Source organism: Phyllobates terribilis, unplaced genomic scaffold, assembly GCF_046119375.1.
Source record: "Phyllobates terribilis strain yellow unplaced genomic scaffold, ASM4611937v1 Scaffold_12__6_contigs__length_324123572, whole genome shotgun sequence".
Classification (NCBI taxonomy): Eukaryota; Metazoa; Chordata; class Amphibia; order Anura; family Dendrobatidae; genus Phyllobates; species Phyllobates terribilis.
In genome coordinates, this window is record NW_027362772.1 from 320829014 (window position 1) to 320842768 (window position 13755).

A 13755-nucleotide genomic window follows, 5' to 3' on the forward strand; every position below is an offset into this window, starting at 1 on the left:
TGTCATCACGGTGCAGTGCAATTACCGCGGACGCCAGAAATGGAGGGGATGGAGAAATGACTTTTTCCGTCTCCTCCGCAGCTGTTCCGGTATTCTCTCATGTGATAGGACAGGAGCGCAGAGGACGCCAGAAATGGAGGGGATGGAGAAATGACTTTTTCCGTCTCCTCCGCAGCTGTTCCGGTATTCTCTCATGTGATAGGACAGGAGCGCAGAGGAACCAGAAATGGAGGGGATGGAGAAATGACTTTTTCCGTCTCCTCCGCAGCTGTTCCGGTATTCTCTCATGTGATAGGACAGGAGCGCAGAGGACGCCAGAAATGGAGGGGATGGAGAAATGACTTTTTCCATCTCCTCCGCAGCTGTTCCGGTATTCTCTCATGTGATAGGACAGGAGCGCAGAGGACGCCAGAAATGGAGGGGATGGAGAAATGACTTTTTCCGTCTCCTCCGCAGCAGTTCCGGTATTCTCTCACGTGATAGGAGCGCAGAGCACTGACACTTGGGTCACGCTTGCAGCAGGGCAGGAGCAGAGTGTCATTAGCTCTCGCATCTGACCCTGGCCTTACACTAACGCTACTGGTCTCATGACTCAGTCCTGGCCTCGGCGTCTGATGGAGATTAAGCTGGCCTTATATTCGGGTTATTGAATGCTATTGATGGGTCTGTGACTTACGTGAATTGATGTCTCAGACGAGATGCTGTCATCATCGTAATGTGGCAGAACAGTTATTCTAGGAAAATCTGCCTTTGATTTGGCGTTATTTAAAAATGTTGCAGAAACTGGTCTAAATCTGCCTTTTTGGACAACCAAAATCTGTAGTGTAGTGCCAGCCTTAGAAGAACAGATCAGGAGATCAGGAGAGCAGGAGAGCCGGAGAGCCGGCCCGGCCCGTTACCTCCCTGAATTCAGCCAGTGAGCGTTTACTTACGGAGACTCCATGCTTTTCCGGCAGTGGGTGATGGAGAGCGGTGGATCTGCACAGATAGAAGAACAAGTTATATATTAACCACCATCTACATCTATATTAGCCATCATCTCACCAATCTCAGCCCTATTCTAAAAATCAATTAAAACACTTTCCCTTCCCAGGACATCTTCTATACACCGGCAAGCACTTGCCATGACCAGAGCACAGCAGATATCGGACACATCCTTGATCGCAGCTTGATGAAACATTCAGGATTTAACTTTAAAACCAAAATGGTGGCTTTGTCAAGCTGTCTGGAGAAAGCAGGGATGTTGGCCGACACAACCTGTAATCATCCTCATGGCTTTATAAGACCTCAGGGAGGTGTAACAGGACCTTATGCATGCTATCTCCTCCAAACATCATCAGCTCATTCTTTGTTGCATGCTACATCTGCCCATAATGTTTCCCAGGAGGTCAGGTCCTCAGGATAAGACGGATCAGCTCACCTGATGCAAAATTTGAAATGCAAGCTACAGATCTAAGATCCAGATTTGAGGAAAGAGGTTATAGTCAGAGGTATTAAGCCGGGATAAAGAATGGCCAAAAGGACTCCACGTAATCAGCTCTTACGTCATCCGGGTAAACGTCAGAACCTTGATGGGAAAAATCAATCAGGAATGGCAGATTATCAGGTCTATGTTATGCATAAACCCTCCCTTAATGGCACACCATAGGATGATCCACTGACGACACCAAAACGTTGAAATAATCTTAAAGACGAACTTGCCAAGAGTCACTATATACCACGACCACTTCATCCTACTGGACCCAGAAGTCCAAGTTATGGACGTTTTCTTGTGGCCACTGTCTCGCCTGCACCAATGTCTCTCACATTGCTACTTTTGATCGATCACCATATATCCTGTAGTAATATCTACAGTGGGTACGGAAAGTATTCAGACCCCTTTACATTTTTCACTCTTTCTTTCATTGCAGCCATTTGGTAAATTCTAAAAAGTTCATTTTTTTCTCCTTACAGTCCACTCTGCACCCCATCTTGACTGAAAAAAAACAGAAATGTAGAAATTTTTGCAATTTTTTAAAACAAGAAAAACTGAAATATCAAATGGTCATAAGTATTCAGACCCTTTGCTCAGTATTGAGTAGAAGCCCCCTTTTGAGCTAGTACAACCATGAGTCTTCTTGGGAATGATGCAACAAGTTTTTCACCCCTGGATTTGGGGATCCTCGGCCATTCTTCCTTGCAGATCCTCTCCAGTTCCGTCAGGTTGGATGGTGAACGTTGGTGGACAGCCATTTTCAGGTCTCTCCAGAGATGTTCAATTGGGTTTAGGTCAGGGCTCTGGCCGGGCCAGTCAAGAATTGTCACAGAGTTGTTCTGAAGCCAGTCCTTTGTTATTTTAGCTGTGTGCTTAGGGTCATTGTCTTGTTGGAAGGTGAACCTTCCGCCAAGTCTGAGGTCCAGATCACTCTGGAAGAGGTTTTCATCCAGGATATCTCTGTACTTGGCCGCATTCATGTTTCCTTCAATTGCAACCAGTTGTCCTGTCCCTGCAGCTGAAAAACACCCCCATAGCATGATGCTGCCACCACCATGCTTCACTGTTGGGATTGTATTGGGCAGGTGATGAGCAGTGCCTGGTTTTCTCCACACATACCGCTTAGAATTATCACCAAAAAGTTCTATCATCTTCTCATCAGACGAGAGAATCGGATTTCTCATAGTCTGGGAGTCCTTCATGTGTCTATGCGAGCTTTCATATGTCTTGCACTGAGGAGTGGCTTCCGTCGTGCCACTCTCACCAAGGCTCTTCTCCCACGATTGCTCAGTTTGGCTGGATGGCCAGGTCTAGGAAGAAATTCTTTTGTAAATTGGCCAGATATGTGCCTTGCCACAATTCTGTCTCTGAGCTCCTTGGGCAGTTCCTTTGAGCTCATGATTCTCATTTGGTCTGACATGCACTGTGAGCTGTGAGGTCTTATATAGACGGGTGTGCGCCTTTCCAAATTAAATCCTATCAGTTTAATTACACACAGCTGGACTCCAATGAAGGAGTAGAACCATCTCAAGGAGGATCACAAGGAAATGGACAGCATGTGACTTAAATATGAGGGTCTGAGCAAAGGGTCTGAATACTTATGACCATGGGATATTTCAGTTTTTCTTTTTTAATAAATTTGCAAAAATTTCTACATTTCTGTTTTTTTCCAGTCAAGATGGGGTGCAGAGTGGACTTTAATGAGAAAAAAAAATTAACATTTTAGAATTTACCAAATGGCTGCAATGAAACAAAGAGTGAAAAATGTAAAGGGGTCTGAATACTTTCCGTACCCTCTGTATGTAATATACTACGCAAATATATGCGGGACTTACCTAGGGAATTAAGAGTTAGGGTAAGGGAGCATGGAGGTACATTGGTGCGGCCAGGACCTTACTGAAACCATCCCACGCCATTGTGAAATATGTCATGACTGTAACCCCAGCTCCTTCATGGCACGTGGCACTGGCATCTGGGGTGGAAACATTGCAAAACTACCTGCTCAAAAGCAAACTCTGTGGATTGTTGCTTTAGGTGCTAAGGTCCCAGATGAAGTAAATGAGACACTTTGCATCTTTCCTGTAGCTGGATTTGTTTTAGCTTGTGTGAAAACACAGTTTATAATCTTAATCAGCCAGACGATAAGATTTGTTAAGCCAAGACGACTACGACTACTACTCTTCGTTTGGAAACAATGATGTTTGTACTAAGCCAGCTCGATGTGAATTTAAAGAGCAGGATGGATACAAACTATGCAAGTTGATTAAATGCTCAAACAATGAGTCATGAGCCCCTTCCACCTTCATCCCTGACCCTTGACCTGTGACTGAAGACCTTACACAGATGTAAATATAAACAGGGATGTCTGTAGTGCTGCATGAATCAAGGAGAAATCAGAAACACTTTACAAGGAGAATTGAGAGACATCCTTCAGGACAGTAGATGGATTGCATGGCGGCTCCATCCAGAGACACAGACTTGTATTCTACATGATTCCGGCCTAAGGGTATATGTCTCTGACTGGAAAGATACACATCTGCTCCACTGACCATGAGAGACCCCATGGATACATTTGGGGAAACCAGGTTGGGACGATGAAGTCACCTGGCCCCATGGATATGTTGTTTGGGGTTGCCACGTGGGACCCTTCGGTCACCTGGAACTCATGGAGACATTCGGAGAAGCCAGATTGGGACCAGCTGGTCATCTGGCCCCATGGAAACTCTTGGAGAGGCCAGGGTGGGACCCTCGGGTCTCCTGGCCTTGTACCTCGATGGACTGCTAGCTTCCTAAGCTTGCCGCTACCTTCTCTCTGTGGGGGCCCACCAGAAGCGGAGATCCACTGGTTGAGGTAGTTGGTCCTGGAAGTCTCCAGAGTCGCAGCTGTTCTATCCCAGGCAGGCGGAGAAGGAAGGGTGAGACTGTGTAATGTTGCACCATCTTGGGTATTAGCTGGGACTGTCCTATATGTTTATTGACCGCTTTGTGGGTCAGTAAAGTATTGCCTCGCTGTTCTACCCTCACCCTGTGCTGTCTGAGTGGTATTACGCCCACAGAAGACCTCGGGTCTTCACAGATTATTTTTAAGTTTATATAATTTATTACTGTCTATATGATTACAATGTTTTTTCTTTCCCACAGCCATTTACTAGAAAGGACATTTCATCTATAGATCTTTGGAGAACAGATTAAATGAATTAAATTTAAATAGTGGGAACAGTGCATATCGTGCTGCATAGTCTGCTCCATAACGTGCTCCATAGTGTGCTGCATAGTCTGCTCCATAACGTGCTCCATAGTGTGCTGCATAGTCTGCTCCATAACGTGCTCCATAGTGTGCTGCATAGTCTGCTCCATAAAGTGCTGCATAGTCTGCTCCATAGTGTACTGCATAGTGTGCTGCATAGTCTGCTCCATAAAGTGCTGCATAGTGTGCTGCATAGTCTGCTCCATAAAGTGCTGCATAGTCTGCTCCATAGTGTGCTGCATAGTCTGCTCCATAGTGTGCTGCATAGTCTGCTCCATAATGTGCTGCATAGTCTGCTCCATAGTGTGCTGCATAGTCTGCTCCATAACGTGCTCCATAGTGTGCTGCATAGTCTGCTCCATAAAGTGCTGCATAGTCTGCTCCATAGTGTACTGCATATCGTGCTCCATAGTGTGCTGCATAGTGTGCTGCAGTCTGCTCCATAACGTGCTCCATAGTGTGCTGCATAGTCTGCTCCATAAAGTGCTGCATAGTCTGCTCCATAGTGTACTGCATATCATGCTGCATAGTCTGCTCCATAGTGTACTGCATATCGTGCTGCATAGTCTGCTCCATAGTGTGCACCATAGTGTGCTCCATAACGTGCTGCATAGTCTGCTCCATAGTGTGCTGCATAGTCTGCTCCATAGTGTACTGCATATCGTGCTGCATAGTCTGCTCCATAGTGTACTGCATATCGTGCTGCATAGTCTGCTCCATAGTGTGCTCCATAACGTGCTGCATAGTATGCTCCATAGTGTGCTGCATAACGTGCTCCATAGTGTGCTGCATAACGTGCTCCATAGTGTGCTGCATAGTGTGCTCCATAGTGTGCTCCATAACGTGCTGCATAGTATGCTCCATAGTGTGCTCCATAACGTGCTGCATAGTATGCTCCATAGTGTGCTGCATAACGTGCTCCATAGTGTGCTGCATAACGTGCTGCATAGTCTGCTCCATAACGTGCTGCATAGTCTGCTCCATAGTGTGCTCCATAACGTGCTGCATAGTCTGCTCCATAGTGTACTGCATATCGTGCTGCATACTGTACTGCATATCGTGCTGCATAGTCTGCTCCATAACGTGCTGCATAGTCTGCTCCATAGTGTGCTGCATAACGTGCTCCATAGTGTGCTGCATAGTCTGCTCCATAGTGTGCTGCATAACGTGCTGCATAGTCTGCTCCATAGTGTGCTGCATATCGTGCTGCATAGTCTGCTCCATAGTGTGCTCCATAACATGCTGCATAGTGTGCTGCATAGTCTGCTCCATAGTGTGCTCCATAACGTGCTGCATAGTCTGCTCCATAGTGTACTGCATATCGTGCTGCATAGTCTGCTCCATAAAGTGCTGCATAGTCTGCTCCATAACGTGCTGCATAGTCTGCTCCATAGTGTGCAGCATAGTCTGCTCCATAGTGTACTGCATATCGTGCTGCATAGTCTGCAGCATAGTCTGCTCCATAACGTGCTCCATAGTGTGCTGCATAGTCTGCTCCATAGTGTACTGCATATCGTGCTGCATAGTCTGCTCCATAGTGTGCTCCATAACGTGCTGCATAGTCTGCTCCATAGTGTGCTGCATAGTCTGCTCCTTAATGTGCTGCATAGTCTGCTCCATAACGTGCTGCACAGTCTGCTCCATAGTGTGCTGCATAACGTGCTCCATAGTGTGCTCCATAACGTGCTGCATAGTCTGCTCCATAGTGTGCTGCATAGTCTGCTCCATAGTGTGCTGCATAACATGCTGCATAGTGTGCTCCATAACGTGCTGCATAGTCTGCTCCATAGTGTGCTGCATAGTCTGCTCCATAGTGTGCTCCATAACGTGCTGCATAGTCTGCTCCATATCGTGCTGCATAGTCTGCTCCATAGTGTGCTGCATAACATGCTGCATAGTCTGCTCCATAGTGTGCTCTATAACGTGCTGCATAGTCTGCTCCATAGTGTGCTGCATAACGTGCTGCATAGTCTGCTCCATAATGTGCGGGATAATCTGCTCCATAGTGTGCTCCATAACGTGCTGCATAGTCTGCTCCATATCGTGCTGCATAGTCTGCTCCATATTGTGCTGCATAGTCTGCTCCATAGTGTGCTGCAGTCTGCTCCATGTCATGCTGCATAGTCTGCTACATAGTGTGCAGCATAGTCTGCTCCATAACGTGCTCCATAGTCTGCTCCATAGTGTGTTGCATAGTCTGCTCCATAGTGTGCTGCATAGTCTGCTCCATAGTGTACTGCATATCGTGCTGCATAGTCTGCTCCATAGTGTGCAGCATAGTCTGCTCCATAGTGTGCTCCATAACGTGCTGCATAGTCTGCTCCATAGTGTGCTCCATAACGTGCTGCATAGTCTGCTCCATAGTGTGCTGCATAGTCTGCTCCATAATGTGCTGCATAGTCTGCTCCATAGTGTGCTGCATAGTCTGCTCCATAGCGTTCTCCATAACGTGCTGCATAGTCTGCTCCATATCGTGCTGCATAGCCTGCTCCATAGTGTGCTGCATAACATGCTGCATAGTCTGCTCCATAGTGTGCTCCATAACGTGCTGCATAGTCTGCTCCATAGTGTGCTGCATAACGTGCTGCATAGTCTGCTCCATAGTGCTCCATAATGTGCTGCATAATCTGCTCCATAGTGTGCTCCATAACGTGCTGCATAGTCTGCTCCATATCGTGCTGCATAGTCTGCTCCATAGTGTGCTGCATAGTCTGCTCTATATCGTGCTACATAGTGTGCTCCATAACGTGCTGCATAGTCTGCTCCATATCGTGCTGCATAGTCTGCTCCATAGTGTGCTGCATAGTGTGCTCCATAACGTGCTGCATAGTCTGCTCCAGTGTGCTGCATAACGTGCTCCATAGTGTGCTGCATAGTCTGCTCCATAGTGTGCTGCATAGTCTGCTCCATAGTGTGCTGCATAGTCTGCGCCATAGTGTGCTGCATATCGTGTTGCATAGTGTTCTCCATATCGTGCTGCATAGTGTTCTCCATATCGTGCTGCATAGTGTGCTCCATATCGTGCTGCATAGTCTGCTCCATAGTGTGCAGCATATCGTGCTGCATAGTCTGCTCCATAGTGTGCTGCATATCGTGCTGCATAGTCTGCTCCATATCGTGCTGCATAGTGTGCTGCATAGTCTGCTCCATAGTGTGCAGCATATCGTGCTGCATAGTCTGCTCCATATCGTGCTGCAGTCTGCTCCATAGTGTGCTGCATATTGTGCTGCATAGTGTGCTCCATATCGTGCTGCATAGTCTGCTCCATAGTGTGCTGCACAGTCTGCTCCATAGTGTGCTGCATAGTCTGCTCCATAGTGTGCAGCATATCGTGCTCCATAGTGTGCTGCATAGTGTGCTCCATATCGTGCTGCATAGTTTGCTCCAGTGTGCTGCATAGTCTGCTCCATAGTGTGCTGCATAGTCTGCTCCATAGTGTGCTGCATAGTGTGCTGCATATCGTGCTGCATAGTCTGCTCCATAGTGTGCTGCATAGTCTGCTCCATAGTGTGCTGCATATCGTGCTCCATAGTGTGCTGCATAGTCTGCTCCATAGTGTGCTGCATATCGTGCTGCATAGTCTGCTCCATAGTGTGCTGCATAGTATGCTCCATAGTCTGCTCCATAGTCTGCTCCATAGTGTGCTGCATAGTCTGCTGCATATCGTGCTGCATAGTCTGCTCCATAGTGTGCTGCATATCGTGCTGCATAGTCTGCTCCATAGTGTGCTGCATATCGTGCTCCATAGTGTGCTGCATAGTCTGCTCCTTAGTGTGCTGCATAGTCTGCTCCATAGTGTGCTGCATATCGTGCTGCATAGTCTGCTCCATAGTATGCTGCATAGTGTGCTCCATAGTGTGCTCCATAGTGGGCTGCATAGTCTGCTCCTTAGTGTGCTGCATACCGTGCTCCATCATGTGCTGCATAGTCTGCTCCATAGTGTGCTCCATAGTGTGCTGCATAACGTGCAGCATAGTCTGCTCCATAGTGTGCAGCATAGTCTGCTCCATAGTGTGCTGCATAGTCTGCTCCATAGTGTGCTGCATATCGTGCTGCATAGTCTGCTCCATAGTGTGCTGCATACCGTGCTCCATCATGTGCTGCATAGTCTGCTCCATAGTGTGCTGCATAGTCTGCTCCATAGTGTGCTGCATATCGTGCTGCATAGTCTGCTCCATAGTGTGCTGCATAGTCTGCTCCTTAGTGTGCTGCATACCGTGCTCCATCATATGCTGCATACATCATCGACGTCTTATGCAATACAATAATGATTTCACTTATTATCCTTCATTGGCCAAAGTCTTCCTCTGTGCTATTATTTACAGCCATCTCTTTATTGCTTGATGTATTCAGCTTATATCACGTTTTATGTTTCTTTTGTATCTATTCAGGTCAGTAAAGTATCTGGTGACTGCACGGTGTATAATAATTGTGGGCACTCGATCATGCACTTTATTTCTGTGTTTTCACTGTTTTGCAGCTTCGTTTCCAAGATTCTCTTTGCAGATCTAGATTCTCTCCATCACTACGGTATCCACATGTGCTCTCACGCTAAGTACCCCCGCCCGTCTCTCCATCACTACGGTGTCCATACATGCCCTCACGCTCCATACCCCTGCCAGTCTCTGCATCACTACGGTGTCCATACATGCCCTCACGCTCCATACCCCTGCCAGTCTCTGCATCACTACGGTGTCCATACGTGCTCTCACGCTAAGTACCCCCGCTCGTCTCTCCATCACTACAGTGTCCGTACATGCCCTCACGCTCCGTACCCCCGCCCGTCTCTCCATCACTACGGTGTCCGTACGTGCTCTCACGCTAAGTACCCCCGCCAGTCTCTCCATCACTAGGGTGTCCATACATGCCCTCACACTCCGTACCCCCACCCGTCTCTCCATTACGGTGTCCATACATGCCCTCACGCTCCGTACCCCCGCCAGTCTCTCCATCACTACGGTGTCCATACATGCCCTCACGCTCTGTACCCCCGCCAGTCTCTCCATCACTACGGTGTCCATACGTGCCCTCACGCTCCGTACCCCCGCCAGTCTCTCCATCACTACGGTGTCCATACATGCCCTCACGCTCCATACCCCCCCAGTCTCTCCATCACTACGGTGTCCGTACGTGCTCTCACGCTCCGTACCCCCGCCTGTTTCTCTCCATCACTACGGTGTCCGTACGTGCTCTCACGCTCCGTACCCCCGCCAGTCTCTCCATCACTACGGTGTCCGCATGTGCTCTCACGCTCCGTACCCCCACTCGTTTCTCTCCATCACTACGGTGTCCATACATGCCCTCACGCTCCGTACCCCCGCCCGTCTCTCCATCACTACGGTGTCCATACATGCCCTCACGCTCCGTACCCCCGTCAGTCTCTCCATCACTACGGTATCCATACATGCCCTCACGCTCCGTACCCCCGTCAGTCTCTTCATCACTACGGTGTCCATACATGCCCTCACGCTCCATACCCCCGTCAGTCTCTCCATCACTACGGTGTCCATACATGCCCTCACGCTCCATACCCCCGTCAGTCTCTCCATCACTACGGTGTTCATACATGCGCTCACGCTCCGTACCCCCGCCCATCTCTCCATCACTACGGTGTTCATACATGCGCTCACGCTCCGTACCCCCGCCAGTCTCTCCATCACTACAGTGTCCGTACGTGCCCTCACGCTCCGTACCCCCGCCCGTTTCTCTCCATCATTACGGTGTCCGTACGTGCCCTCACGCTCCGTACCCTGGCCAGTCTCTCCATCACTACAGTGTCCGTACGTGCCCTCACGCTCCGTACCCCCGCCCATCTCTCTCCATCACTACGGTGTCCGTACATGCCCTCATGCTCCGTACCCCCGTCCATCTCTCTCCATCACTAGGGTGTCCATACATGCCCTCACGCTCTGTACCCCCGCCCATCTCTCTCCATCACTATGGTGTCCGTACGTGCCCTCACGCTCCATACCCCCGCCCGTATCTCTCGATCACTATGGTGTCCGCACATTTCTGGGGGCCATGGCGCCATCTGCCTTGATGGCCGGGTGGTTGTCACACGCGGTGGCGTGCATATGTGCTGTCTAGATGATGTCCCATTCACATGTCGGGGACAGTTTCGCCCTGTGGGTCAATCAGTGGACCCGGCCCCTGAAGAAGCATTATTTTGCGTGCACACGTGGAGTCCCAGTAAAACCTTTCAGTGACGTTTTCGCTGACGATCACAGATACAAAGCTGCTTGTACAAGTGCGGAGATTGCCACACCTGGAGTGGTGAGGGCAGGTTTGGGGGGCAGCGCTGTGCACGGGGGCAGTAGATCTATTGCAGCAGATAGCGGACACCTTCAGCTATTACTTTTATGGTTTGTGCATCAGGCCGCCTGGATTTTAGGTGTAAATGGAATATTGAAAGCATTTTCTAATTGAGACATCTGCAAACATTGGGTCATTGAATATTGGGGGGGGCCTACTTTTTGGGGTGTTTAAAGAGCATCTGTGGTTTTAATTCATAGCAATTCTAAAAGCCTAATAAATATCAATATCCCTGCCCCGTCTACACAGCGGCCCTTGTACACCCACATCAGTAGATTCCATATAGTGTAGTCTTTATGGGATCATTTCAAATCGAATTAACCCTTTGTGCGATCTGTCTAATGGATGTGGAAGTAGAATAAATGCCTTGCATGTACAGCACTGTGCAAAAGTTTGAGCTGAGTCGCGTATGCAAAAAATGCTGCACAGTAAAACGCGTCAGACACAGAAGGGTTTATTTTACTCAATAAAATGGAAAGTGACTTAAGAAAAGAGAATGTAAATCCCATCAGTATCTGGTGACCGCCCGTCGCCTCTGTCGGAGGTGTCCAGTGACCGCCCGTCGCCTGTCGGAGGTGTCCAGTGACCGCCCGTCACCTCCATTCGGCGGTGTCCGGAGACCGCCCGTCGCCTCCATTCGGCGGTGTCCGGAGACCGCCCGTCGCCTCCATTCGGCGGTGTCCGGAGACAGTCTGTCACCTTTGTCAATTGTAGACAATTCTATTTTTTAAATTACTCTTACAATGCAAAGGTTTTCCACACCTGCCTAAAACTTTTGCACAGTACGGTTTGTGTTTAAATTAATTTAAGTCTCCTGTGCCTCATGCACTAAACACTTAATATAAGTGGAAGCAGGTTTCTCACCCCAGAGCTGGCTTAACAGCTACACTGCTCAGTACTGCTGCATAATGTCCGCCATGCTACTTCTAGTAAATGTTTCATCTCACCGAGAGTTGGGTTTCCAGCGTGTAGGAGGTAGGTGAGCTACACTAAGTGCTGGATTCACAACTAACTGCTCAGTACTGCCGAATAATGACCCAATTCCAGCTGAGACTTGAGATAAAATACATGATCTCAGAACTGGATCCTCAGCTCTCCGCTGCTTCTGTGTAACGTCTAGCATAGTGCTGAATAACCATTTACTACAATTTTTATATCAAATGATACTTACTAGAAAAAAATAACTTTGTATTTCATCTCATACCATAGAGTGCTGGTCACCATTATTGGAACCCCTGGTAAATTTCTATTTCTTTCTGAAGATATTGTACAAAGTTATATCCTCAGGATTTTTTAATTTGTGGTCCAAAGTAATAGAACAATAAAACATTGTTTTTCAACTTCCATATTGCAATTTTAAAGAAGAAACAGAATAAGCAGCATGTGCAGCAATAAAGGCCCCCCTAATTAATACTTGGTTGCCCCCCTAATTAATACTTGGTTGCCCCCCCCCCCCCCCTTTGGCGTAGCTGACGGCCTCCACACGTTTCTTGGAGCCATCTATAAGCTTCTTGCTCTTCTCTGGAGTTTTCTCCCATCTTCCTTTATAGTTTGTTCAAGCTCTTGAATGTTTGCAGGTTCTTTTCAGTTTTCTTTGGGATTGAGGTCAGGACGTATTGCTGGCCATTTTAAAACCGTACATCTTTTCTTTTTTCAACCATTCCTGTGTGCTTTGGGTCATTGTCTTGCTGGAGGACCGATCTTCGATTTAAATCAAGTTTTCTTACACTGGGCAGGACATTTCGCTCAAAAATCTCTTAATAATCCTCTTGTTTCATGATTCCTGTGATAAGGTCAAGGCCTCCAGTACCAGACGCAGCAAAGCAACCCCACAGCATTATGGATCTTCCACCATGCTTAATTGTTGGTAAGGTGTTCTTTTCCTTATAAGCTTTATTGCGCCATCTGTAAACAAACTGTTGCTTTGCATTGCCAAAAAGCTCTATTTTTGTTTTATCTGTCCACAGAACATTTTCCCAGATGGATTGTCAAGGTAGTCTTTGCTGAAGAAGAGACATAAAAAGGAAGAACTGATTTCTGCCAATGGTTTCTTCCTTGGCCTTGGCGCATAAAGCTCTGCTTGGTTTAGTGTGCAGTGGATGGTACTTGTTGAAACCATGAACCCCGACAGTTCCAGGTTGGCCTTCAGATCTTTGGATGTTTAACGTGGTGTTTTTTCTACCATTTGCACGAACCTTTGAAGACATCTCTTGTCAATTTTCCTCTTTCCCCCACGTCCAGGGAGGTTCTTGACTGCTCCATGCTTGGCAAACTTCTTAATATTGCGCATGGTCTTTAAAGATGGCCTTATACCCTTTGGAAGTCTTGTGTTTGCTAATAATAGCAGTTCTGATGACCTCAGACAGCTCATTTGTCTTCATCATTGTGACAAAGGAACAGGACCTACCATGTGGCTTTTTAAAACAGTGAAGTTTTGGCTAATTCATTGGCTAATTCAAGTCACATGGGCACCGACAATTAATCACAGGAGAATCTCTTGTGATTTATCACAGGGTGAGTGAAAATGTGTTTCCATAATAAATTCATGTAAAGGTGCCGATACCAGTGACTGCAGCTTTAGGTTTTTTTTATTTTTCCCTCCCATTTTTTTTTTAAATTATGGTTTATCATCTGCTCTTCTGTATGTAACACGAGTCTCTATACAAAAACGGTTTCACTTGAATGATTATTTTCAGGAGATATTCCACATTATGTCCTTACA

The 13755-nt window shown here is 47.5% G+C and overlaps 1 protein-coding gene across 2 annotated transcripts in view; it reads right to left on the reverse strand.

Moving 5' to 3' along the window:
- The window catches only part of IGSF9B (immunoglobulin superfamily member 9B), a 235460-nt gene that overhangs the window by 17951 nt on the left and 203754 nt on the right, over positions 1 to 13755 (reverse strand). The window contains exon 17 of one of the 2 annotated variants that reach the window (XM_073657479.1): positions 933 to 978. In XM_073657479.1, coding sequence (XP_073513580.1) covers positions 933 to 978 — 46 coding nt within the window. Of the gene's footprint in view, positions 1 to 932; positions 979 to 1428; positions 1568 to 13755 lie in introns of those variants that run through there. The other variant, XM_073657480.1, reaches the window with a different exon arrangement.